Source organism: Melozone crissalis, unplaced genomic scaffold (assembly GCF_028551555.1).
Source record: "Melozone crissalis strain CALT ecotype California unplaced genomic scaffold, PUWL_Pcris_2 ptg000007l_1, whole genome shotgun sequence".
Classification (NCBI taxonomy): domain Eukaryota; kingdom Metazoa; phylum Chordata; class Aves; order Passeriformes; family Passerellidae; genus Melozone; species Melozone crissalis.
In genome coordinates this window covers 19,638,252-19,661,150 of record NW_026535785.1, presented here as the reverse complement: position 1 = coordinate 19,661,150, position 22,899 = coordinate 19,638,252, and the positions used below count along the sequence as shown (strand labels likewise).

General features: G+C 49.3%; 1 protein-coding gene across 1 annotated transcript in view; it reads left to right on the top strand.

The window, feature by feature from the left end:
- WTIP (WT1 interacting protein) overlaps nt 1-22,899 on the top strand; it is an 82,716-nt gene that overhangs the window by 45,715 nt on the left and 14,102 nt on the right. Inside the window, exon 3 of the mRNA XM_054269527.1 lies at nt 13,852-13,919. Coding sequence (XP_054125502.1) covers nt 13,852-13,919 — 68 coding nt within the window. The remainder of the gene's footprint in view (nt 1-13,851; nt 13,920-22,899) is intronic.

Here is a 22,899-nt window from a genome sequence, read left to right as displayed (position 1 = left end):
GCACAAAATATCAAGGTCAGCCCAAGCAGGGCTGATCTTTGATTAGATTTCAAATTGGCTGGGCAAACCCCAGTCCATTTCAGTAATTGAGTACAACTGTGATTTTCAGTTTTGTTTTGTTTACGGCAAAGAATACTGGAATATTGTCTAGAACACATATCTAAGGCCCTAGTGAGGTTTTCCAAGTTTCCCAGGATAAATCTGAAGTAACATTATTAACATCAGTGTAATTGTTCCCCAGTGTGGGCAACAGAAGAGTTGTTCTCTGTGTGGGTCTTTTAAATTTACAGTTAAATAATCTAAACCCAAAGGATGTCCTTCAAAACTAGCAGATGCTTTAACACTTTGTCATTCTGAACTTTTTTTTCCCACTGTGTACTATCCTCTCCAAGTTTTATTTGTACTTCTGGACCCAAGGACCACTCCCTGGCACATTCTTCCATTGTCCCATGAAGAAAAGGGTAAAGCTTTGCTCCAGATGTCATTTCTAGGCACTGTGGCTCTTGACAATCTCACCTTATTGCAAAGATTTGTCTCAGGGAAGGGGAACTGAGCCCTGTGAGCTGGTGTCAGCAGCATGGGGTGCAGCTCTCTGGCCATGGCTCAGCCCAGCCCTGCTGGCTCTGGAGCAGCCTCTGATGCTGCTGGGCTGGGGCTGACTCACACGGTGCTGCCTCTGCAAATCCATTCTTGTTGTGAGACAGCACAGGAGAGAGTTTAGGGAAATTGCTCATCTCCCTTGAGGCTCTCCTGCATGTTGCCACAGGACTGGGCTGTGTCCACTCCTTTTGTTGAACATACTTTGTTGTGTGCTGGGAGAGGCGATGCTGCTGCTCACTGCATGTGAAGATGGCATTCAGCAGCCTGTCTGCTCTTCCACTCTTGTTCAAATTTCTCCTCATCTGCTCCAGAGCCTGGCTAAGCTGGGACTTTAATTGAGGCTGAACTTGAATGGACAATAATGACTTGCAGGAAAGAGCCTGGTAGCAATGGTGAGGGGTACTTGTTCTGCTGATTCCATGAGTTATTTAACAAAGCAGAATGTATGCACTTGGGAAAATAAGGCTGGAAATCATCTACTTAATCTCTTAAGAAAATATGTAGGTGAGAGCCAGACTGAGTACCCTCAGTCCAACAACCTCACCCAGCCTGTCCTGGCTGTCAGGTGGAGCCTCCAGTGGGTTCTTGCCCTGCTCTCAATGTCCACATGATAAAGGACCAAACATCTTTTTTTTCTTCTTCCTTCTTTTCTTCCTTTAGTCCTATTGGAATAGAGTAGCATCTTCTTTTGGATGTATTCCCATAGGAATTGCCTCCTGTTGCATTTCTCAGCAGCTCACCCCTCACAAAGGCTGCTCAGGACCTTGGGGCAGTGCAGAGCTCAGGAGGTTCCTGTTCCCCTCAGGGAGATCCCACAGTGTGAACTCTGATTCAGGGACTCTGTTCCATTTGTGTGTCTCCACACCTGTGCTGTACAAGGAGAACCTGAGCAGAGTGTCAGGATGCTGCTAGGTAAAAACACCACTTGTGCTGGAGATGTGCATCCCATTTATACCCAGCTGCAGCTGAAGTTTCAGATTTTGACTGACAGAGCTCTTTAGTCTGGTGGTGATGACTGCAGAGGCTGCTGTGTTCTCTAGGATGCAACAGAAGCCTGAGATCAGCAGAGGTTCAAAACAAAAAAAGGGAACAGTTCCTACAATGCACAGTGAAATTGTGGGGCTCTGCCACAGGGACTGCTTAGGGGCCAGAAACATAAATGATCTCATAGAGAAATCAGACAAATTTGAGAAGAATTGGCCCAGTGAGCCTATTAAACATAATAGTTATGATGCAACCTGTGGTGCAGGAGGGCCTGAAGTGCTGCTGCTGGAGGCTCAGAGGTGATTCCTGGGAACACTGGAGCTGTGTGAGCCCTGTCTGCTCCTTCCCAGTGAACTCCACTCCTGGCCAGAGCTGGAGCCAGGATGGTGCCAGGACAGAGGGATCCTTGTGGCTGCCATCGTGGTGGTTCCTGCTGGAGGCTGATGGCTCTGTCCGGCCTGGAGGGCTCAGGATGGAGTGGGCTGCACCTTGGGGAGGGATTCACTGTGCCCTGGAGTGGGCTGGCACTTGGACCCTGGGACAGTGTGATAACACAAGTGCTCCTTTAAGTCCTGGCTTACAGGCAGCAGCTGGAAATGTGGAATTCTTTGCTGATAAGGAGCAAGAGGCTGTGATGGAATGGTGAAAGCTTCCCACAGTGGAAACTACCTTGGGGGAAGAGCTACACCCCCCGCCCTCAGAGCTTGTTGAGTGCTGGGGAGGCCTCTCATGGTTTGGTGGGGCTTTTTTTGTGTTTGTAAACCCAGCCCTGGGGGGAAAAACATTAAACTGAAGTACACTTGGAGCTTTATTTTACATTTTCTTGTGTTGCCACTTGCTGGCTTGTTCAGTAATATATTTTAAGACATATGTTAATATACAGACCCAAAGTAGTTGTTAGATCAATGCAGGCAGTTGTATTTCTGATTTTAAATATATACTTGGCTTATGTTTTTGCAAACCCTTTTTCAGCATAAGTTCTTCTGTTAGAGCTCTGTGGAAATAATTTATGTGTTAACCCTGAAATTGATGGGTGGTATGGGATAGAATAAATATGTAAGTGGGAGAGAAAGGAAACATCTGCCAATTTAAACTTTAGCAAATTATATGGAAGCTTGAAAGTATCTGCTAAGTTTATAACACAGTCTGCACAGGAACGCCTTGCCAGAGTGCCAGAGGTCAGAGAGCTTCTTGTCCCTGCAGCTTTAAGCAACCTTTCAGTTAAATAACCTGACCCAGGAGTAGGAGGAGACAGAAAGGAAGAGAGAATTCCACACTAGAGTAAACATGGCACGGAGATTGTGGATACCCTGCCAAGAAAGGTGGGGTTTTCCTGCAAGGTAACAAAAGATACTGGCTATCTATGCACATAATCCTGCTGGAGGCTGACAGCTGCAGGCATGCAGCGAGGCTGGGGCAGAAATGTGCCCTCCATAGTTCAGTGTGTGCCCTCCACAGCTCAGTGTGTGCCCTGCACAGCTCAGAGTGTGCCCTGCACAGCCCAGTGTGCCCTGCACAGCTCAGAGTGTGCCCTGCACAGCTCAGTGTGTGCCCTGCACAGCCCAGAGTGTGCCCTGCACAGCTCAGAGTGTGCCCTGCACAGCCCAGTGTGTGCCCTGCACAGCTCAGAGTGTGCCCTGCACAGCCCAGTGTGCCCTGCACAGCTCAGTGTGTGCCCTGCACAGCTCAGTGTGTGCCCTGCACAGCCCAGAGTGTGCCCTGCACAGCTCAGTGTGTGCCCTGCACAGCTCAGTGTGTGCCCTGCACAGCCCAGTGTGCCCTGCACAGCTCAGAGTGTGCCCTGCACAGCCCAGAGTGTGCCCTGCACAGCTCAGTGTGTGCCCTGCACAGCCCAGAGTGTGCCCTCCACAGCTCAGTGTGTGCCCTGCACAGCCCAGAGTGTGCCCTGCACAGCCCAGTGTGCCCTGCACAGCTCAGAGTGTGCCCTGCACAGCCCAGTGTGCCCTGCACAGCTCAGAGTGTGCCCTGCACAGCTCAGAGTGTGCCCTGCACAGCCCAGTGTGTGCCCTGCACAGCCCAGTGTGCCCTGCACAGCTCAGAGTGTGCCCTGCACAGCTCAGTGTGTGCCCTGCACAGCTCAGTGTGTGCCCTGCACAGCCCAGTGTGTGCCCTGCACAGCTCAGTGTGTGCCCTGCACAGCCCAGTGTGCCCTGCACAGCCCAGTGTGTGCCCTGCACAGCCCAGTGTGCCCTGCACAGCTCAGTGTGTGCCCTGCACAGCCCAGTGTGCCCTGCACAGCTCAGAGTGTGCCCTGCACAGCCCAGTGTGCCCTGCACAGCTCAGAGTGTGCCCTGCACAGCTCAGAGTGTGCCCTGCACAGCCCAGTGTGCCCTGCACAGCCCAGTGTGCCCTGCACAGCTCAGTGTGTGCCCTGCACAGCTCAGTGTGTGCCCTGCACAGCCCAGTGTGTGCCCTGCACAGCCCAGTGTGTGCCCTGCACAGCCCAGTGTGCCCTGCACAGCCCAGTGTGTGCCCTGCACAGCCCAGTGTGCCCTGCACAGCTCAGTGTGTGCCCTGCACAGCTCAGAGTGTGCCCTGCACAGCTCAGTGTGTGCCCTGCACAGCTCAGTGTGTGCCCTGCACAGCTCAGAGTGTGCCCTGCACAGCCCAGTGTGCCCTGCACAGCCCAGTGTGCCCTGCACAGCTCAGTGTGTGCCCTGCACAGCTCAGTGTGTGCCCTGCACAGCCCAGTGTGCCCTGCACAGCCCAGAGTGTGCCCTGCACAGCCCAGTGTGCCCTGCACAGCTCAGTGTGTGCCCTGTGTGTCCAGCAGCCTCTGGGGGTTGTGCTGGGCCCATCCCAGCAGATGTGCAGTGCAGGGATGCAGGGCTGGATGCTGGGATGCAGAGCAGGGATGTAGGGCTGGATGCTGGGATGCAGAGCAGGGATGCAGGGCTGGATGCTGGGATGCAGAGCAGGGATGCAGGGTTGGATGCAGGGATGCAGAGCAGGGATGTAGGGCTGGATGCTGGGATGCAGTGCAGGGATGCAGGGCTGGATGCTGGGATGCAGTGCAGGGATGCAGGGCTGGATGCTGGGATGCAGAGCAGGGATGTAGGGCTGGATGCTGGGATGCAGTGCAGGGATGCAGGGCTGGATGCTGGGATGCAGAGCAGGGATGCAGGGCTGGATGCTGGGATGCAGAGCAGGGATGTAGGGCTGGATGCTGGGATGCAGAGCAGGGATGCAGGGCTGGATGCTGGGATGCAGAGCAGGGATGCAGGGTTGGATGCAGGGTTGGTTGCAGGGCTGGATGCAACAGAGGAGCCCCTACTGGGCACAGAGCTGCTCCCTTCCAGACTGCCACGGGCCAAAATCCCAGGGAAGATAATGAAGTTTTTAACTTTGACATCGTGGCAGGCTGAGGTAAGCTGCAGAGCAGAGTGTGGAGTTTGCCTCGGGCTGCAGCCAGGTCAGTGATGGGTGCTGGGTTTGCAGGCGCAGCCAGAGGGGCAGGGGCACAGCACAGCCTGGAGAAGAGCCCAGAGGGAGATGGATGATCATTGTGTGGCACCAGAGTGTGCTTTTGTGAGAGCCCCAGTAAGGGCTGGGCACCGGTAATTGGGAGGAGAAATAGTGAGCTGCCATCTGCCTCCCAGGGCAGGGCCACGAGAGGGACAGGCGGAATGAATGCTGACTTTGGAGCCACAGGTTATTCACACTGAAAAGCTCAGTTTTGGTGTACAAATATGAATTAGTATAGAGACTTAAGCTAGAGAATGTTTTCCAATTATTAATTTGAAAATAATTTATTTTAAATTAAAATTTATAGTTTAAACAAGTTTTTATGCTTTTTCCGCATCAATATTTCTCGAAATTGAATCTCCTAATCTCTTTAAAGTGTTCATATCTTGCTATGTCTGCCTACCTGATGATAATATTTTATTAGAATTTGTTCACAGACTCTGAATACTCTTTCCTGAAAGAACCTATGTAAAGGGAGAAAACAATACACATCCTGTACTCCACCTTCATAGGCCTCCAACATACGATGCCACCTTTTGTTTGCAAGAGTTTAAATTTCAAATAAAATCCCAGCATTCTTTTGAAAAAAAGGAAAGGGCCTCTCCCCTGCTTAGATTGTCAAATCCCAGACTAGCCTGGAATTGAATAGGCCAAGTCAGTGACCTCAGGCAGAAAGAATGTTGGTTATTTACGTAGGGCTTCTGCTATTTTAGCAGCAAACCTTTTCTTCTGAAAGGACAATGTATACTGTTTTGTGTTTATGGCCGAGTAAAAAGCTTGTACATTTGAGATTTGCATGGTAATAGCCTTGTAACTCAATATACAGCATCCTCAAAAATAGCAGTGCAAGGCTGTGTTTTGTCTTAGCCAGTGCAGGTCTTTAGAGGCTTTTACAAAAGTTCTCTGAAAAACCGACCTTAAGATTCAGCTGCTTACACGTTTGCTTTGGTGGCTTTTTTTTTTTTTTTTCTTTCCCTGGAGTTTTGCTTTTTTTAAAAAAACCTAAAATTACACGTGGTTTCTTTAGGAGCTATCAGGTCAGTGCTCAAAATATTTTGATGCATCTCAAGCTAAGCTGTGCCTGCAGCTTGAAACCAGGAAAACGTGTGAGAGTGTGTGTGTGTGCAGTCCAGACACCGAGCATTTTTCCTGAAATAATGGGAGATCTTTACAGGCATTCTGGCCTGGTGGATGAGCCTGCAATTCCAAATGGTTTTTAAAGTGTGCCTTTCTCAATAGATCGTAACCATGAGGAGCTATTGTGTGAGTAAAGCACACATTTAGGATCCAATCCTGCATTCCTTAAAGTCAATGGGAGTCTGAGCGTGAAAGGAATGCAGGATTGGGTCCTGGAACAGGGGAGCAAAACTGTGTGCCAGATTGCTTTGAAAAGAAGAATACAGCACATCCACAGTAGCCACTTTTAGTGTTTCAGATTTCAAACGGCTGGAGTCTGTGAAAAGTGGCTTCTGCCAACATGCAGTATCTTCTATTCAAAGGAATTTGGCATCGATTTTTTTTTTTCTTCCCCTATCTTTAAACCCCTGAAAACCCTAGAAATTCACCCCTTCTTTCACAAAGCCTGAGCATTATGAGGAGGGGAGGGGGCCGTGGGGGATGGAAATTTCTCCAAGGCCAGGGGCTGGGCTGGAGCTCAGTCCCCTCCTGGCGCCCTGGCTGGGGCTGGGGTGGCAGCTCCCGGGACCCGGCACCAGAGCCTGTGCTTGAGGCTTTGTGTGAGCCCACTGTAGGAGCCCGAGGAGAAAAATTTAATTAACAGTAATTGAGAGGCTACAGCGGCCTCGGTTTGCCCTGCTCACAGTGGGTGGAGTGGCAGAAGCCCTGTGGAAGGAAAGCTCTGTGCAAGCCACAGGGAGGGATGGGGAACTGCAGGCCCAAACTCACATGTGAGTAAAGGGGGAATGGCAACAAATAAAGAAAAAGTATTAGAAGCTTTTGTTTTCTTCTGGCACACCTTCAATTCCTAGGCAGGCAAACCTCCTCTACTGCTGAAAAGGAAACAGCTCTCCTGGGGGAAGTTCTGCCCCTGTTTTAGCCAGAGGTGCCTGGGCAGAGGAAGTAGCAGGAGTGGCTTGTTATTACTTTATGTTTTTAATTCTTTATTGTTTTTGTAAAACTTGGTGTTTCTCTTGAAGTTTCAGCTCCTGGACTCATCTGGTGACTTAAAATTTAGCTTCCACTGTTCAGAAATAGTATCTGTTCAGCCGAGAGGTTTGAGGAGAATTGGTTTGGATTCTGGAGGTTCCACTTGCCCTCCAGCTCTTGAGTTCTGTGTATCCCAGTTCCTCATCATCAGGGGGTGTCACAAGGGGAGAGGGACAGGCACTGCTGCAGCTGTGCCAGGGGTTCCCAGGTGTGCCAGGGGTGCCCAGGTGGGCAGGGGTTCCCATGGGGATGCTGCTGTGGGCAGGACCTTGGGGGGACCCCGGGCTGGGAAAGTGCTTTGGGAGTGTGGGCAGCCCATGGTGCACCACAGAGCAGCTCAGAATCCAACAGCCCCAGACCAAGAGCCAGGGTGTTTTGCAAACCAATAGCCAGGTTTGGCCTGGTAAGAGTTCACATTTCACTGAGCAGGGATGGAGAGCCTGGCAAGGTGGGCAGGGGGCAGGCAGAAGCATTTGCTCAGCTCGAGCCACGTTGGATCTCGTTCCTCTTGCACAGGCTTTGGGCAGTACATGGGAGTTTTCCTTCACTGTTAAGGTAGCTGGGAAATATTTGAGCAAACGTTGTGCATTAATCCTCTGTGTGTGTGTTTTTACATGTCACTGTGGTCTGAAGCTTTGGCAGACTGTCACTTGAGGTGCTGGGATGAGACAAGTCCTGGGGCTGGTGTCACATCAGTCACTGCAGAGATGGCATCTGAAGCAGTTAACGAGCAATTAGGTCCATGTTTAATATTGCTAACTAAAACAGGCACAGTTCTTTGGTCAGCCAGGCATGAAGAGCTTGGGCTGCCACGCTCAGGAAGCTGAGCAAGTCATGGGCCAGAGCTCCCATAGCACAGAGATCTCACTGCATGTCCCCATCAGCCTTAGCACTGACAGCTCATCAGGCAGGAAGGAGGAACAATCTCAAGGAGAGAAGCAGTGTGAAATGATTCTTTTTTTTTCCTCCAGAAGGAGCTGTTAAAGAGGGATGCTGTGAATCTGTCTGGCTGCTGTGAGACAGGTCAGGAGTTCCTGGGTGTCCTTTGGCCAGCAGGATCAGGGCATGGCCGTGCTGGGGGCTCTGGCAGGGCCCTGGAGCTGTGCAGGGCAGGGACAGCCACCCTACCTGGTCCTGCAGCTGCCCTGTGCTGCACAGCCATGGCACAGCCAACAGGAGTGGCAGCCTCTGAAGTGATATTCCACTGTGTTAACTTGGGCTGTTCAGACTGTTAATTAGCTCTGCTCTAACGAATTTCCTATCTTTAGCACTGATACCTACCACTGAACTCTTGGATTGCATTCCATATGGGAAGGTTTAATTACATTTTGTGGCTAAAATAGTGTCCTTGTTCCACACAGCTGTGACATTAGAACTAACAGGACACTATTAGTCACTCCACTCTTTGTCCCCTCTCACACTGAGCCTTTCCCACATGAAGTTAAAGAGGCCCATGGCTGTTGGGGGTGCTGCTGGTGAGGGGTGCTGTGCTGTGGGTTTTCCAGCACGCTGCAATCTCTGGGATGCAGCAGGCATTATCTGGGAGGCAGGGCTGGGGCTGCAGCATTCCCATGATGTCAGAGGGGAGCTGTTTGTGTTTGAGCAGCATCAGGCACGGAGACAATGCAGCTTCTCACATGAACTTGCTTACTCTACAGTGCTACTAAATCATGGTTACCAAAGGCTTGTGTGTTTTCAATCATCAAAGTACTTAAAATATTATAATAATGCTTGGCACTTTTCAACTTCAAAGCCTGCTGCAAGCAGTAATTAGGTCTAATAACCCTGCTGTGACAGTGAGACATTCCTATCTCCTGTCTTACAGGGCCAGGGGGGGTCAGCCCCTGATCCGGTTGCATCCATCCTGTGTGAGACAGGAGATCTCCCAGTGCCGGCTGTGATTGATAAACTGACCTCCCCACAGGCACATGCTCAGGGCCAGCAGCAGGGAAGGCTCAGAGCTTTCTAGCCTTGAGGAGAGGGGGCAGGACACTTCCAGTACTTTTTTGGGCCGTGTCCCCAGGACTGTAAAACCTAGGCTCATTCACATTTTGTTCCATAGAGTCCTGGAGCAGCATTTGAAACAGCATTGGAGAAAAGTTTTTACTCTGTCTTGGCTTCCTGGCTGGTGTGCTTTCACCACCCAGCAAAGCGTGGTGGAGACTGGGGACAATACTTGTGGACAGCCTGTGTCAACTGGGGGTCATTTTTCCTTTTGCAAGCTGTCTTTGAGTTGTTCCTTTGATAAAGGAGCAGCTCTCTATTCCTTCTTTTTAGTTTATGACATGTAGGAGATAAAAATTGTGCAGGAAGTAATTGATACATTTAAATAATAGAGACTTATAAACTGGTTAAATGTCCAAACCACTGTTAAACACTTAGAGAGAATTCTGCTTTAATTTTTATTTAAGAGTTTCACAAACCTGCATTCTTTTGGCCGTTTGTCACGTTGGTTGCAGTCACCAGTTGTGATCAGTCCTTGGGATAGAGTAATTTCTAGCTTTCATTTAATTATCTGCTAGATTATCTGTGAATGTTTACTGGAGTGTTTGTGAGGTCTCTGCCTCCCACCCGAGGTGTGGAATCCCTTAGCCTGGTGCAAGTGGGGCTGCCAGGAAATGGAATTGCTGCTTTGTCACTGGCAGTGCAAAACCTTTGTGTTCTCTGGGAAAACAAGGCTGAGAGCACTCAGGGGAGAAGGGGCTTCCCCCCAGGAGCTGCTGCTGTGTCAGGAGCCTGCCCACAGCCCCTGTGCATTCCCTGCTCGGCTGCTGCTGCAAACTGGTCTGACAGGGCAGCCTGGGTGGGAATGCAGCAGGAGGAGCCAAGGGCAGGGTTTGTGAAGCCCCACCCCGTGAACTCTGCCTGGGCTGCTCATTGTCATCCTAATGAGCCAGCAGCAAGTTGCATCAAGTTCTGTCAGAAGCTCTTGACTTTTTTTGTTTCAATATTATGAAAGCAAATAGTAACAGGCTTGGCTAGACAGGCATTCAAAGGGAAGCCAAGCAGCAGGGCCTGTGTGCCAGTGGCAGGGTGATGTCACCTGCCCTGGCTGGCCAGGTGCTTGGCTCAGCTGGCCCAAGGAACATCAGGGGGGTTTAACTTGGAATTCCTGCCTCATTGACAGGAACAGATTACAGCTACACAGAGCAGGCTGGTGCTGTGCAGGTCCCCAGTTGCTCCAGGACCTTGAGAGGTGAAGCCCCCTTGTCCAGCACCTGGAGCTCGGGGCAGGCATCCCAACATCCCAATGTCTCAACATCCCAACATTCCAACCTCCCAACATTCCAACATCCCAACCTCCCAACATTCCAACATCCCAATGGCCCAATGTCCCAACATCTCAACATCCCAATGTCCCAGCATCCCAGCATCTCAACATCCCAACCTCCAAACATGCCAACATTCCAACATCCCAACCTCCCAACACCCCAACCTCCCAACATCAAGGGCTTGCACCCACCCTGTTGCCCTGGGGCTGGGGGCACTATCCCTGCCTCTCCTGGGGATTCCTGTCCCCCTGGCTGCAGATTGCTCATGATGCCCCGGCACTCTGAGGGTGCTGTCTGACCATGTTCAGTGCTGTCATTCAGTCAACCCTTCCAGAGGGCAGGGGAATGTACACTTTTGCCTTTATTTCTGAAGTGCAGAATGTAGGAGCCAATATAGGCATCCATGGTTGTTTGAGTGATAACTTGCTGTTTCTTGTTTATGAGATAATTGTTGTACAGTCCCTGCATTAAATTCTTGTAAGGTAAAAGGCCTGTCAATCTTATTAATCATTGCTGGTAATAGTCATTATCATGTGAGCAAGCTGCTTGCCTGCTTTATGAGTTTAGGCAAGTCAGTTCCCTAATAGGTGTCTTGTTTTTTCAGCTGAAAAATGGGGGAAATGGGGTATTTTCCCCTCAGCTTTGAAAGGTGTTGTGCTGGGAGTGCAGAGGTGGCAGGTGCTGGGCAGGGATCCCAGCAGTGCAGGGCTGATGGGGACACTCACAGTGGGGCCAGGAACAGCAGGTGACACCTGATGTGTCTGAGACCCTCCAGAGCACTGGCTTTGCCTTCTTGGTTTGGATCAGAGCCTTCCCACTCCATCCCAGTCCAGGAAAGTGCTGACCCCACTGGCTCCGTGCTGTGCCAGGGAAAGGACAGGAGCAGAATTTGTGCCATTCCCACCAACCTCAGCACTGGCAGACTGGGCTAGAGTGGGATGTTGGGGTCCTCCTGCCCCTTCTGCAGTGCTCAGGAGATGCTGGTGCCTCTCTGCACTGGCACCTTGCTCTCCTGCAGAGATCCTCCAGCAGCAGTGCTGGGATTTGTCCCAGATCAGCCCTGCAGCTTTCTCAGCACGGTGGGTGTGTGCTGGGGTGAGGGCAGTGCTCCTTCCCCTGCAGCAAACACCCAGCTCCAGGTGAGCACAGGGGGAGAGCTGCTCCAGCACATCCATGGCACCCTCTTCTGGGTGGACACTTCATATCCACCAGCTAAACAAAAGTTGTATGGAAGCCTGGATCTGACAGACACAACAAGTCCTTTACAAAGCCACTCTAGCCTCTTTCCCTTTTTCCTTTAATTCCATGTACTTTACCTTTCCCTAGAGAGGTTTAAAACCAGCTTTGACAAGCAGGAGGGAAGATCTAGATGTAGTTGCCCCTGCATCAGTTGAGAGAGGCCCAAGGTCCCCTGACTGCTATCCCAGCCCTGTGCCCTGCTCAGGGATGGCCCAGTTTTACCTGAGACTCTCAGAGGGGATGAGCACATTGCCCAGGTCACCAGGGCCCTGGTCCCCACCAGAGCCACCAGGCAGCTGGAAAGACAAACAAGAGCAGACTCCACTAGCAGCAGTATGGAGACAGCGGCCCGTGAGATCCAGAGCCCAAGAATGTGCACACAAAAGAAGCATTTCCCTCAGCCACGACAGTGAAACCACCAGACAGCCACATGCAGCATGTGATTTCCCAAAAGCACCAGCCCAGATCCCAGCTCCTTTGTGCCACACGCTGTTTCCCAGGATCACATCTCAGTGGCAACATGTAAAAGCCTCTTTCAAACACTGAAAATTCATCATATTTTCCTCAAAGTTGTTTATGGAAACCGTGGGGAGCACTCCTGCCCCTGTGAGCTGGCTCAGCGTGCCGGCCCTGGGTGTCAGACCCTCCTGGAGATGGTGCTGTTCAAACCCTCCAGGAGATGGTGCTGTTCAAACCCTACAGGACACGGTGCTGTTCAAACCCTCCAGGAGATGGTGGTGTTCAAACCCTCCATGGAGATGGGTGCTGTTCAAACCCTTCAGGAGATGGAGATTGGTGGTGTTCAAACCCTCCAGGAGATGGAGATGGGTGCTGTTCAAACCCTCCAGGAGATGGGTGCTGTTCAAACCCTCCAGGAGATGGTGGTGCTTAAACCCTCCAGGAGATGGGTGCTGTTCAAACCCTCCAGGAGATGGGTGCTGTTCAAACCCTCCAGGATACGGTGGTGTTCAAACCCTCCAGGAGATGGAGATGGGTGCTGTTCAAACCCTCCATGGAGATGGTGGTGTTCAAACCCTCCAGGACATGGTGGTGTTCAAACCCTCCAGGAGATGGGTGGTGTTCCTGGGGAGCTGCAGGACACATCCAGGCTCATTCCATGGAGAGCTCTGGCAGTGACCTGGATCAAGAATTCCTCTTGCCCTCAGCCCTGCCCAGTGTGGCTGCTGGCACAGCTGCTGTCCCTGGGGCTGCCAGGGCTGCTCAGAGCTCCCACAGCCAGGAGCTTTGGCCACTGGGACCCTGGAGAGTGGGAATGAGGTGAGCTGGGATGAGTGTGCCTTCCCTTCTCGCTCTCTGGCTTTACACTGGTGGAGCAGCACTGCTTTCAACAGAGCAGCTCTGACCTGCTGAATCTACAAACTGATTGTGCTTGGTGGTTCTTGAATTGAATTCTTGAATTCCTACTTTGAATCCTTACTGTGGGGACTCTCTGGAGTCTGCTGTGCATTTCTTCACTGTAAAGGGAGCCACCAGTTAATGACTGTCACAGGCTTTGAGTTCCACATGGGCTAACAAAATGGCAAATGAGAAAACTTGAATACGAAATCTCTAGTTTTCTGTGTGATTTTACTGCCCTTCCCTCCATCATGTGTGCCTTGTGCTGCTTTAGTGTTGCAGACACCTGCTGTGGTGTTGATTATTGATATTTTTGAGGGTGGCAGGAACACCCATATGCAGAATCCTTTATTTAGTCCTTTGGAGATAAACGCTGCTGCTGTGCATTGCAGTGGATGTGAGCCTGCTGGGATTTTACCTGCCAAGAAAATTGTCTCAATTTGCAAAGAGACAAAAATCAAGCCTGGATTGCAAGGTTTTCAGGGATTGTTATCAGCTGGGTTCCATAACCTGCACTCCAAGGTAACATTTAGTGGGTACCTAAGGCAAGGTTTGGTACCTGATTTGGTCAGGCCAGATAGAACCAAGAGCCTGATCCTCAGCCCTGGCTCTGCATGGGCCCTCCAGGGAAGAGAGGGGCAGGAACCGACCCCACAGACAGGGACAGGGGCTGTGCTTTTCACTTTGCACCCTGAACACCTGGGTTTGGGATGAAAACCAAAATTCTGATGGTCCTGTGCTTTAACAGGGAGAAGACTACGAGGAAAAGCATTCTACAATGTCAATGGCAAGGTGTACTGTGAAGAAGACTTCCTAGTAAGTAAGAGTTCAGGCATTTTTTTTTTATTTCTTCTAAAGCAAATTGTTCTTTTATGTTTGCTTTGAGAGACAGGTGATGATGTGGGGCCTCCTGGCAGTGGTGCAGTGGGGAAGCATCTGCCACTGCCTCCTTGCTGCCCATGGAGGGGCAGCTCAGGCTCTCTCCCTGCTCACAGAGCTTCTGTAAATGCTTTACTTTAATAGAGACTCAGGCAGGAAAGGGAAAATGAAGCCTGTTGCTGAGCTGTGTTGTTCCAAAAATAAAATATTCATGCAATTAAGGGTGAGAATTGTGCAGTGCACCACAAATGATTTGATAAGTGCAGAGCATTTAGAATTAAGATGAAGAGGATGGCATGGCTGGGAATTGCAATTAGAGAGCAATGATATGTTTTAGCTTAGAAGAAGATGAATTGGACAATCAGTATGTTGAATGTATGCCACCTTATTTATTGAAATACCATTAATTTGGAAGCTTGGGTCTTCCAGAACGACTTTCCATTTCTAATGAATATATAATCATGCTGTTTGCAAAGGAATTATTCAAAGTATATCCCACAATAAAATTGTTACTGGCAGTTCAAAGTGCACAAATGCATTTCTCATCAATGCAATGTATAAAAATCATGGAAATTCCTAAAATATAAATTATATTTGCTTTCATGTGTTACACCTTTACTGTGAGCTGGAGCCTGTTGGAAAAGAAATTTTTCTGTTGTGCAGAAAATAAGTATCTTGTTATAATTGAAACTTGTTTTGCTTGCATTCTGGAGAGGAAATTCTTTTTTCTTCCTTGCTTTTCTCAGTTCTTTCATTACTGTGTTTCTGCAGAAGCACAGGGAGGGGGAGAGGAGATGGAGTGTGAGAGGGAGGGGCTCAAACCTTTGAGATTTTTCATTTGAACTGTGTTGGAATGTACTTTCCCCGTGATCAAAACCTTTCATCCAGACTTAATGACATGATTGTTGTTATTAGCTTGTAATTTCAGCCTAAACACAAGAATTTGAAATCTAAAAATCTTAATCTTTTGGAGAACATTCAGTTTTCATGGGGTGGGGGGAAAACTCTTTAGTTCAGGCATGTTCTTCAGTGGGCTTCTGAAGGAAGATACTTGCAGAGATTTTCCCAGGAAAACTGAGATTAAAGACCTGAGAGGAACAAACTTTCTGCAAATTAGGGAAATGTTGGGACATTGAAGGCACAGATTTAAAAGCCCAGGTGTGTTTTAGCAGATCCCAGTAGCAGAGGGATGGGGGAGAAGCGAATGAAGGGACACTGTGTAAGTCAGCAAAGAAACGAAACCGATGTGATCCCTGCTTGTGGTAATACTGCTGCTGCTGAGAAAGTAGCTGCATCTTCTCTCAGCTCCCCTGAGCAAATGTCATAGCAAGAATCCCAGGAAGTATATGGTATCACTAATGAAATCAAACAACCTTGCCTATTTTAGAGTTCTGTGAACAGGGAAAGCACAAAGTATTTGTCAAAATTGAAAGGAAACAGGCTGCAAAATAGCCATTGAAGAGGAAATTATTTTAACTTCTTCATCTTCCCAGGTCTTCCTCTTGAACACTGGGAAACCCAGTCCTGTCTAAGAAGAGGCATTTTCAGTCCAAAGCAGAAAATGAAATGCTTTTTCTGTATAAGTGAGAATTTCAGTCTCCAGCATGACTCAGTTCTTTAGTGCAGCTCCCTTACAATGCAGCAGGATTCCCTGCTGCCCCCAGGGCAGTGGAATGTTGGGGAAGTTAGGGCAGGGGGATAAGGAAAAGATTATTCCAGTTTGGGAATGTAAACAGATCCAGTCTAACTGCATTAGAATTGTATTGCTGCTAAGAAAATGCAGCCTGGCATGGTGTCCTTCCTCTTTCTTGGCTTTTGTTTGGCTGGGCATTGATCAGGAGAGTCAGAGGCTCCTGTGGGCCTGGGAGTGGGGTCACAGCTCTGTCACCTGCAGCCCCACCGCCTGGGACAGCTTATTTCAAACATGGCCAGGGCTGGAGAGCAGAGCAGCCTCAGCAGCCGTGGGCAGGAGGGGCAGGAGGGGCAGGAGGCTCAGTGCTGTCCTTTGGGGCACTGTGACAGCCAGGGGAGCACAGGAGGGGCAGTGCTGTCCCCTGAGGGCACTGTGACAGCCAGGGGAGCACAGGAGGGGCAGTGCTGTCCCTCAGGGCACTGTGACAGCCAGGGGAGCACAGGGGGTGCAGTGCTGTCCTTTAGGGCACTGTGACAGCCAGGGGAGCACAGGAGGGGCAGTGCTGTCCTTTAGGGCACTGTGACAGCCAGCACAGAGCTGGTGGCACCTGGAGCCTCCCTGGTGCCTGGAGCAGAGGCTGTCCCCTTGCCAGGGCGGGCTGTCACTCCTGCACAGCTCTGTCACTCACTGCTGCCTCTGCTGATCCCTTTCATGGGCTGCAGCTGCTTCTTCCCTGTCACCCCTGCAGGCACACTGGGAGTGTCCACAGTGATTTTGGGGCTGCATGTCAGCAGCACCTGCACAGTGATGGGCAGAAAAGCTGAAATGGCTCTTGAAGGGGACAAATACAGAAAATTTTAGTGAAGGATGGATATTATTTATGGGTTTCTTCCTATTGTAGCTACTAGAAATATTGAACATCCTATAGATGTCAGTATTTTATTTCTCCTGCAGTACCACATTGCTTGCCAGACCAGCTCCATCTGGAGCAGTCTCCAGAGCTGCAGTCAGGGGCTCAGATGGGGTACCTGGTACTTTAACTACCTCTCACTGCTCACAAATCAGCTCTCCCTCTCAATCAGAGGTGGCATGTGGAATTCACTGCAGTGTCACCTGTGGTCCCTGAATCCAAGACCTTGAAAAAACCCATTCTCTGATCCTTTCAGATGTTTGGCTCTTGGAAGAACCCTCCTTGGCTGAAGTGTCCCCCTCACTTCAGGTCCAGCCAGTGCTTGGTCCAGCTGCTCCAGGGGTCTCCTCTCTTCTCTCTTCACTCTTCTCTCTTCTCTCTTCTCTCTTCACTCTTCTCTCTTCTCTCTTCACTCTTCTCCCTTCTCCCTTCTCCCTTCTTCCTTCTCTCTTCCCTCTCCTCTCCTCCAAGGCCCTGTGCAGGTGGCATTTGAGCAGAGCACATTTGTCACCTTAAGCACAGTGAGCCCCTGAGAGCTTTGGCTGCCCAGTGCTTCCAAACCATCAGTGAGGAGCTGCTGGCATCAGCCTTTCCAAATGTGCCCCTCTCTTGGAGAAGGGCTTTTGGTTTGTGGGCACAGCCAGGGGTCAGCTGGTGCTGGTGTTACAGATGGATAATGAGCTGATTGGCTCTGGCAATTAAGGGATAACTATGGTGTGAATATTAAGAGAAGTTTTAGTGATGTACAGTTATGTTATTGTAGTTTAGATGTCCTCTGCTCTCCCCACGGTTCCCTTTCCCCCTGTATTGTTGCCATCAGGCAGCCTGGGCTGTCCAGGACAGGTACAAAGAAGCTGCACAGGTGTCCCTTGCATGGGGCAGTGGGGAATGGAAAAGCTTGGGGGTGCTCAGGGGGTGGGCATGGCAACACCTGAGCTCCAATCCAGTTACAAAGCAGTCTGCACTGATAAATGGCACAGAAGAGCTGCCTGACAGACCTTGGAGGGGCCAGGGCTGGCTGATGCAACCCCAGGGGTATAAAAGACTGAGCATCCATCTTGAAGATGAACTGGCCATGTGGTATCCATGAGGGCAGTTCCCAGCGCTGCAGCATTTACCTTATGTAGCCCTTTGTTGTATTTTTGTCAAGGTTTAATAAACCTTTTCAAATTTTCAAAGTGAGCACTTGTCTCACACTGGTGCTCCTGGGGAGGCTGCCCCATCACAGCCCACACTGCCCCTGCCAGGGCCACCAGGCACATCCTCCCGGCAAAGAGTTTTCCCATGTCTGCCCTCACTGAGGGCACACTCTCCACACCAGCTGGGTTTATTCTGCTCTGTCTTTGCAGGGAAGAAGTGTCAGAAGTTTTTTTTCCCACTTGTGCAGTTGTAGGTGGGCAGGGGATGCCACGGTGGGGCTGGGAATGGATGGCTGGGAATGGATGGTTGGGAATGGATGGTTGGGAATGGATGGCTGGGAATGGATGGAAGGTTGGGAATGGATGGATGGGAATGGATGGAAGGTTGGGAATGGATGGATGGGAATGGATGGCTGGGAATGGATGGAAGGTTGGGAATGGATGGATGGGAATGGATGGAAGGTTGGGAATGGATGGATGGGAATGGATGGTTGGGAATGGATGGAAGGTTGGGAATGGATGGATGGGAATGGATGTCTGGGAATGGATGGATGGGAATGGATGGTTGGGATTGGATGGATGTATGGGAATGGATGGATGGGAATTGATGGAGGGCTGGGAATGGATGGATGGGAATGGATGGTTGGGATTGGATGGTTGGATGGGAATGGATGGATGGGAATTGATGGAGGGCTGGGAATGGATGGCTGGGAATGGATGGATGGGAATGGATGGAGGGTTGGGAATGGATGGATGGAATGGATGGCTGGGAATGGATGGCTGGGAATGGATGGATGGGAATGGATGGAGGGTTGGGAATGGATGGCTGGGAATCCCCTGCACCTGGAGGACCTGGAATACCTCTGCCCCCCAGGGTTATTTTTGTCAGCCTCCTGCTGCCAGCCCTGATTAGCTGCACATTCTGTCAGTGCTTAAAGCCTTATTGGCTAATTGAATGAAGTGAATTAATCAGATTTAAAAAAATAAGTACACGGATAATTCTACAGATAATTCTACTTCTGCCCAAGAGATTGGCTGATCTGTGCCATTTCCAGGAGGACACTGCATGTGTGAGGAGCAAAAAGAGCAAAACCAACCCCCACACTTCACATTGCTTTAGCCCTAAGGAAGGTCCAGTTACTCCTTTAAAAGCCACTTTAAAATAACAAGGCCAGCAATACCCAAGTGTTGCCCCGGCCCTGTTAGGAGCTGTTATTTCATGAAAGGAAATAAAACAAATGACAGTTTAATCCTTTCCTGAAAGCTCTTTGGACACAGATGGCTAACTAGCCATAACAGAGACACTGTTCCTGGTGAAGTGAACAAAAAATAAATGCCTTACTGTACAATAAATAATCCCAGTCAGATGTTCATGTTTCATTTTGTTGATAAATTGCTGCATAATCAGGAGTGAAGGAAAAATAATTTTAATTTCTCTTTCCTTTTCTATGCTTAAATATCACATAAAGAATTTTTTGTTTTTAAATACTGTTTTGCTTGGCAAAAAACACTTTAAAAATGTCACCAAAGCAGCCTGAATCTTAGATCTACTATCTATCTCTTTGCTTTTTTTCCTCTTTTTGATAGGCTTTCCCTTCTTCTCTTGAGGTAATGAACATTATTGAGTGGGGGTCCAGTAGAGGTTAAGAAATGAGAGAATTTCCCTCGAGGGAGGAGATGAGAGGGAAAATGAACCTCGTGACAGATGTTAGTTACATTGCTTAATGCACTACTGGAAGAGGCTCAGATGCTCTGGAAATAACCTATTACAGACACCACAGGCTGCAGCGCTCTGCTCTAAGGTCATCCCAAACTTCCCCATGTAAGATTTTCTCTTTCACTGTCTTAAAACTTTGCCAAATTTAATCATTTAGGCTGAACTTCTTCATGCTAGGTTTTTGCCTCTGGCTGAATTTGCTGTCATTAGTTGTTGAAAGTTTCATCTAGAGCTGTTCATCCATTTCAGTGAGCAAGACTGGAGGAACTCTGCCCATAAATCCTCACAGAGAAAGGCTCTAAAAGCTTCATTTTGCACATGGAAGCCATAAAGAGACTCAGTGCACTGCAGACCTGCAGGAGCCTTTGGGTGTGCTCTCCCTGCCCTTCCCAGGAGGGCAGGAGGAGGGCAAGCAGCCCAGAGCCCCTTGCAGCCCTGCAGGCTCTCTCCAGCCTTTCTTCTCCTCTCCATCCACTCTGGTGAGGCTCTGGATCCCTTTGTCCCCTACCCAGCCCTGGTCCCCAGCCAGGACACTTCTCTTTGCTGGTGTCTGCAGTGCAGATGTTGGCTACAGAGGGCACAGAGGGCCTGGTCTGACATCCACAGCTGTAAATGTCACAGTGAGATCAGAAATGCAGAGGTTGTCAGGGTGTGCAGGAGCAGGAGGCAGCTGGGAAATGGAAATGCTCAGCCTTTCCTGGGGATGGGACAGGATCTCACTGAGGAGCATTTGGGAAATGGAAATGCTCAGCCTTTCCTGGGCAAGGGACAGGATCTCACTGAGGAGCATTTGGGAAATGGAAATGCTCAGCCAGTCCTGGGAAGGGACAGGATCTCACTGAGGAGCATTTGGGAAATGGAAATGCTCAGCCAGTCCTGGGAAGGGACAGGATCTCACTGAGGGATGGGCAGCTCATCAGAGCAGGGTTTGCACCTTCATCTCCTGAAGCACCAAACACAGAAAGCCCCTTACCCCAGCCAGGGCCCCTGGGCATGGCTGCAATGGAAATATTGATACTAATGAGGCTTTTCTTCTCATTTTGTGCACATGCTGTTTTCCAGGGCTGGCAGTGTGGGAAATGGCCTGTCCCACTTGCTGGGACTCTCAGAAGATAGTTTTTATTTAGTGTAATGGAAGCTGGTGTCAGCTGGAGTCAGAGGTTTGATTTTCCATCTCAGTGGCTATAAATGTTTGGAAGTCCCCCTTGGGAGGGAGCCCTGGGACTGGTGCATTAGTCAGAGCCCATTTCTGCTAAGTGAGACTCTTAGAAAAAAACAGACTCAGTTGAAAAGGTGAATGATTGAAGCTGCAGCTTGTGTCCATTTCCTATCTGATGGGAATCACAGAGCACATGGAGCTGTAGATAACTGGGAGATGTTGTATTGAGGACAGACAGACAGAGAACAGACAGATAGGGGAGTTTATTGATAAGTTTAAAGAATGATGGTATCAAAGCTTAGAAAGGGATTTGCTGCAATATTCCTAAGGTACAGAAGCATAAGGAAGTCTGTGAGTGTCTTCAAGGTGCTGGTTGCTCTAGGCTGGGACAGAAGGTTCCAGAGTCAGTGTTGGTGTCACTGGAAACAAAGGCAGACATTTATAGCCTGTTCCTGATGGGGGCATGAGGGAGTGCAGTCTGTCCTGTTGCTGCTTGTGTGTGTCTTGCTCCAGCCCCTCCCTGCCAAAAACATTTTAATAATTTTCTCCCTTAGTTTTCCCTAAGTTTGTAATATGCCAGTGGTTCTGGGTGTATTTTATAAATGAGTTTGACAGTAATGATGATTAATTGGGGTATTCTGAATTGAAACATTGGGTCAAACCTACAGATGGCCTTAAAATTCAAGTTTCATAGTGTAATATGACCAAATGTTGGTCTGCCTCTGCACTGTGGACTTGGATGGGAATCAGCATGAGGAGTGTGTAGAGCTGATAGTTTGGGTTGCCTCTTATTGCAACACAACTCCAGAGTGCTGTATCCTGGATCAAGAAGTTTCAAGTCCATTGAAGCTGGTGGCAGAAGTCCCATTGTCTGCAGGGACCTCTGGATTTTCTCCTGGGGATTCTCCCCAAAGTTTCAAAGCTGGGCCCATAAACAATGAGAGAAGCTGAGGGTGCAGGCTGAGAGCACCACATGCAGGACTCACCACAGGGCCCACTGGATGCACTGGGAGTCCTGAGACATCTCAGGTTTACTAAAGAGCAATACCCAGGTGGTACCTGGGCCCAGTGATAATGCAGAGAAACATAATGCAGTGAAAGTTCAGAGTGTCAGTAAGGTCTGTGCTCAGCCTTTCCTGAACTGGGCTGCAGGCTGTTAAAGGAGTTGGAGGAATCACTCTGGGACCTGGCACAGGAGACAAGGAGAGGCAAAGACAGGCTTTTTTCTGAGATGTGTCACTACTCACTACCTTTTGTAACTCTCCCATTAGTGTTACATTTGCTGGTGGAATGTTGGAAGAGCTGTTACCAACTCCAGCTGGTTTCATGCCAGATAATCACTCCACTATTTCCCCTTGAGATGGTGATCCAAATAGTCAGACTATCCATTTTTCTTAATATTCCACTGAAAAGTAAATTACAATAACTGAAGCACACTTAAAAGAACTAGAACCCTTTCTAATGATGTCTTAACTCCTGCCAAACACTTGTAAGCAGGCAGCATTAATTTTTTTCTGTGGGAGGGTTAGAAAAAGACCCATGTGAGAAAGTGACATGTTTCCACTTTGGTAATAAACGTTGCTATTAGCTGCTGTTATGTTCTGAATTGAAATCTCTCAACAACTGTTTTGAATAAAATCCAGATAAGTTTTTGTTCCAGGAAGGTAGGTTCTTGTGTAAACATCTTTTTCAGTGTGTTCAGTAGATGGTAGCAGGGACAGTAAACAACCTGCAGCAGAGTTACAGCCCTGTGCAGTGTGAAGTGCTTTACAGTGTGAATCAGGTCAGTAAATGTTGGGCTCTGTAATATGATGCAGAGTTAAAGCTGTTGATTCAGCCTTTTTTCTTGATCATTATCACTGTGATGCTCCCACAGGAGTTTGTTTAAGGAAGATCTAGGTAAGAAAATCATTAGTGGCTCCTAATCAATTACACAGCAAGAAGCCTTGGTGAGTGCCCAGCCAGGGTCTCTGTAGGATGTTCATGGCTCTTCTCAGGGGCTGTGCAATGGCAGAGTTCAGGATCAGCTGAATTCTGGCACAGCTCTGTGCCTGGCCAGACCTCTGCCGCCTCTGTGCAGAGTGTGGAGTCCCTCCTTGCCCTCTCCTTGTCCTTCAAACACAACAGAATGGAAAGACAGGAGCAAGAAGGCAAAGTGCTGTGTCGTGTTTCCTCACAGACAGCAAGACACAGTCAAGCACAGGGTATATGAGGGGGTTTCAGCAGGATGAGAGTGAAGTTCTGGGCTATTTTCCTGTAGTTAACCTGTCACCTGCCATGAGGCTCTTTATCTTTGAGCCTGAGAAGGCCCCATTTTGTCCAGTTCATTTTAATCACTGCATTGGAATATGTGTGTAAA